The sequence below is a fragment of the Chionomys nivalis genome, chromosome 19 (genome assembly GCF_950005125.1).
Source record: "Chionomys nivalis chromosome 19, mChiNiv1.1, whole genome shotgun sequence".
In the NCBI taxonomy this organism is placed as follows: domain Eukaryota; kingdom Metazoa; phylum Chordata; class Mammalia; order Rodentia; family Cricetidae; genus Chionomys; species Chionomys nivalis.
In genome coordinates, this window is record NC_080104.1 from 7,297,882 (window position 1) to 7,302,020 (window position 4,139).

Genomic DNA, 4,139 nt, shown 5'->3' on the forward strand with positions numbered 1-4,139 from the left:
TTGTTGATTTGGATGTTCTCTCTCTCTGCCTTTTGATGAGTTTGAATAAAGGTTTGTCTATCTTGTTGATTTTCTCAAAGAATCTGGTCTTTGTTTCATTGGTTCTTTGTATTGTTTTCTTTGTTTCTATTTTGTTGATTTTAGCCCTTATTTTGATTATTTCTTATCTTCTTTTCCTCCTGGATAAATCTGCATCTTTTTTTTTTCACTGTAGTCTTTTTATTAGCGTAGGATGAGGGACCTGCTACATTACATGGGCGTCCTTGCTACACTTGGTGGCCCACCAGGTGCTCAGGCAAATTTGGTTTTGATCTTCTCCTTCATTTTGTCTAATGTCTATGAAATCCAGGTCCGGGTCTTGGTCAGAAATTCCTTCTGTTTGATGTGTTCAATGGCTGCCTGGGCCTTGTCTTCCAAAGTGTTCCCAAACTCCTTCAGCTTATCTGGTAAGTTCTCAAACGTGCTGGACAAGTCAGGGGTCACCTGGGCGGGGGCTGGGCCTTCCAAAGCTGTGGCCAGGACCACAATCAGGACAGGAAGTGCGATAAAGAGCCTCATGGTGGCTTGGGGCCACCCTAGATCTAAGTCAGATCTGTTAGGTGGAGTGCCCATCTTTTTTTTTTCTAGAGCTTTCAGGTGTGCTGTTAAGTCACTAATGCGAGTTTTCTCTGTTTTCTTATGTGGGCAGTTAGTGCTGTGAATTTTCCATTTAGCGCTGGTTTCATGGTGTCCCATAGGTTTGGATATGTTGTGCCTTCATTTTCGTTGAATTTGAGGAAGTGTTTAATTTCCTCCTTTATTTCTTCCTTTACCCAGAGGTGGGTCAATAGTGAACTACTTGATTACCATGTGTCTTTGTGCTTTCTGAAATTAGTATTTCAGTTGAATTCTAATTTTAAACCATGATGATCTGATAAGACTCCAAATTGCTTTGTTACCTAGTATAGGATCTTTTTTAGAGAAGGTTCCATGAGGTGCTGAGAAGAAGGTATATTCTTTTGTGTTTGTGGGGAATGTTCTGCAGATGTCTGTTAATTCCATTTGAGTCATGATACGTGATAGTTCTCTCATTTCTCTGTTAGATTTCTGTCTGGTTGACCTATCCATTGGGGAGAGTAAGAGGTTGAAGTTTCCCACTATTAGTGTGTGGGGTTTAGTATGTGATTTAAGCTTTAGTATTGTTTCTTTTACATATGTGGGTGACCTTGTGTTTGAGGCATCGATGTTCAGGATTGAGACTTCATCTTGATGGATTGTTTTTGTTATGAGGATAAAGTATCCTTCTCTATCTTTTTTTGATTGATTTTGGTTCAAGGTCTATTTTGGTAGATATTAGGGTAGCTACACCAGTTTGTTTCTTAGGTCCATTTGTTGGAAAAATTTTCCAAACCCTTTACTGTGATGTTATGTCTGGCTTTGAGGTTGAGGTGTGTTTCATTTATAGAGCAGAAGGCTGGATACTGCTTTTGTATCCATTCTCTTAGCCGGTGTCTTTTTATAGGTGAATTGAGTCCATTGATAAGTCCATTGATTAAGGGATATTAATGACGAGTGATTTTTAATTCCTGTTATAGTTCTTACATTTTGAAGTTAACCCACATTCCTTCTTTACTCTCTGCCATGTGACAGTACCATTATTAGCATGGTGCATTCACCTCCAGTTCCCCTCTACATCTCCTGGTGATTTCTGACTCTACCCTTCTCCTTCCCACATCCCATAGTTTGGTTTCCCTGACTAAACTTCCTGACTGGCTAATTGCCCATCAGCATTTTATTAAATTAATTCAAGTGACAAGTATTTATAGTGTACAAGAGGTTTATTCCATGGTTGTAACATGAGGGCCTGCTTTGTTGGGGTTTCTGGCCTGCCCAGTTTCCCCAGCCATTAAGTACCATAGAAAATCATATAGAGGGCTGGGCGGTAGTGGCGCACACCTTTAATCCCAGCACTCGGGAGGCAGAGGCAGGCGGATCTCTGAGAGTTCGAGGCCAGCCTGGTCTACAAGAGCTAGTTCCAGGACAGGAACCAAAAATTATGGAGAAACCCTGTCTCGAAAAATTTAAAAAAATTAAAAAGTAAATAAATAAAAAGAAAATCATATAGAGGTGTCCATAAGTTATAAACTAATTGGTCCATTAGCTCAGGCTTCATATTAGTTCTTATAACTTATATTAACCCATTATTCTTATCTATGTTAGCCACATAGCTCAGTAACCTTTTCAGTCGGGCAGGTCACATCCTGCATTTTCGGTGTCTGGACAGGACTGGGGAAAGAGCTTCCTTCTTCCCATAATTTCCTGTTCTCCTTGCCCTGCCTCTACATCCTGTCTGGTTGTCCTGCTTATACTTCCTGCTTGGCAACTCGCCAATAAGTGTTTATTTTAAACATAATTGACAGAATTCTCCTGTACCACTTTCTGCCCCCCCCCCGCCTTTTTTTTTTAACAAAGTAAAATATACATAGTCCATTTTTGGGAATGTGGGCATAGTATTCCAGGCTACTTCCTGCTATTTGGGTATGCTGATAATCTCATGGGGACATAAACAAAATTTAGAATTCTGATGAAGTCCTGACTGGAGTATCCTGTGATTCTTGTTCATCTCAAGCAGCAGTCTTGAATCTGTTTTGGATGTAGAACTCAGAAATATGGGCCATCTGCTCCTCCTGGAGATTTCTCAGATGGTCTTCCTTGTCAAAACTGATTTTTCTTAACTCAGAATGAATCTACAGCCTCTCATTTCCTGTGGAAACAAAAACAAAATCTTTTCTCCAGTGTAACATGCTTTTTGACTTCAATTTTGATGTCAAGGTATTTTCAAAATTTCTATCTTGGATTAATTCAGCAGCATTTATAAGCAAATATCTTTTAGCAGCTGTTGCTCCTTCCTCAGCATTCAAACAATTCAAAGAGAGCATAATAATATACAGTTTCCAGATTCTCTGTGTGTTTTCTATCTTTACATGGCTTTATTTTAAACTCTAATTTGTTTATTTTTAATTTTGGGCATTTTGAGACAGGATTTTTATGTATTTTATGTATTTTGTCCTGGAACTCAGGCTGTTGACCAGGCTGTCCTTGAGTTCACAGAGATCTGCCTGTCTCTGCCTCCTGAGTGCTGGGTTTAAAGGTGTGTGCCACCATACCTTGAACTCACAGATGTCTGCCTACCTCTCCCAAGTGTTGTGATTAAAGGTGTGTGCCACCACACCCAACTACTCTCTTTCTTATTATTTTATTTTAAGGACTTTAACTTTTTTAAAGCCTGCATATATTTTTTAACACACTGTAAACTATTTAGAGGTTTTCTTTGTCTTTGAATCTCTCTTTACTGTATCTCTGTTTCTGACCACATGAGTCTGTAATTTGCTAAGCATAATGGGTAGGATTAAAGCCGTGGCTTTGATGGCTGGTTCCAGCCCATTCCTTAGCTTTCTGAGATTCCAGCTTAATGGCGGAGGTACGGGCTGGAGTCACGTTTATTGCCACAACTCTATTGCATTTTAAGGTCCCTGCCAGCAAGCAAGCTGCAGCAGTGTGCTCACACACTGCACTCAGATTCTCTGTAGTTGGACTGCCTGCCTGAAAGAGTCAGAGTTTGCATTGGCAGGAAGGCCCAGAAAGCCAGCATTTTAAAACAGCATGCCTTTATTCCTGCTGCAACTGAAAACCAAAAAGCATGTGTTCAGCTTTTCATAAACACCATTTAAGTATTTTGTGGCAGGACCTCTTCAAAAAAAAAAAAAAACTGAGTCAAGAAGCCTCTCTTAAATGAGAGTGCTTGCTTCACTCTAGCAAGCAGAGCAGACTTGAGAAATTGCTGCTACCAAGAAGTCATGCTATTCTTTTCTGTCTAGAATTACTTCCCAAGCTCTCTCAGGTTTTATGTGGATGCAGTTGTCCACATGGGCACCATTCTGTAACATGAGGGCCTGCTTTTTTGAAGTTTCTGTCCTGCCAAGTTCCCATAGCCAGTAAGTCCCAAAGAAAACCACATAGTGGTCTCCATAAGTAATAAACTGATTGACCCATTAGCTCAGGTTTCATATTAGCTATTATAACTTACATTAACCCATTATTCTTATCTATGTTAGCCACATGGCTCATTACCTTTTCCAGCAGGGCAGGTCACAGTCTGC

General features: G+C 40.0%; 1 protein-coding gene across 1 annotated transcript; it reads right to left on the reverse strand.

Annotated features, from left to right (window-relative positions):
• Window positions 1–336: 336 nt before the first annotated feature.
• Window positions 337–558, reverse strand: LOC130862416 (apolipoprotein C-I-like). Its single transcript, XM_057752017.1, has one exon. It carries the CDS (start codon window positions 556–558, stop codon window positions 337–339), a length of 222 nt encoding a protein of 73 aa, XP_057608000.1.
• Between the last annotated feature and the right edge of the window lie 3,581 nt (window positions 559–4,139).

Excerpts from the sequence above, each read along its gene's own strand:
- LOC130862416 (XM_057752017.1), bottom strand. The coding sequence starts at position 558 with ATGAGGCTCTTTATCGCACTTCCTGTCCTGATTGTGGTCCTGGCCACA.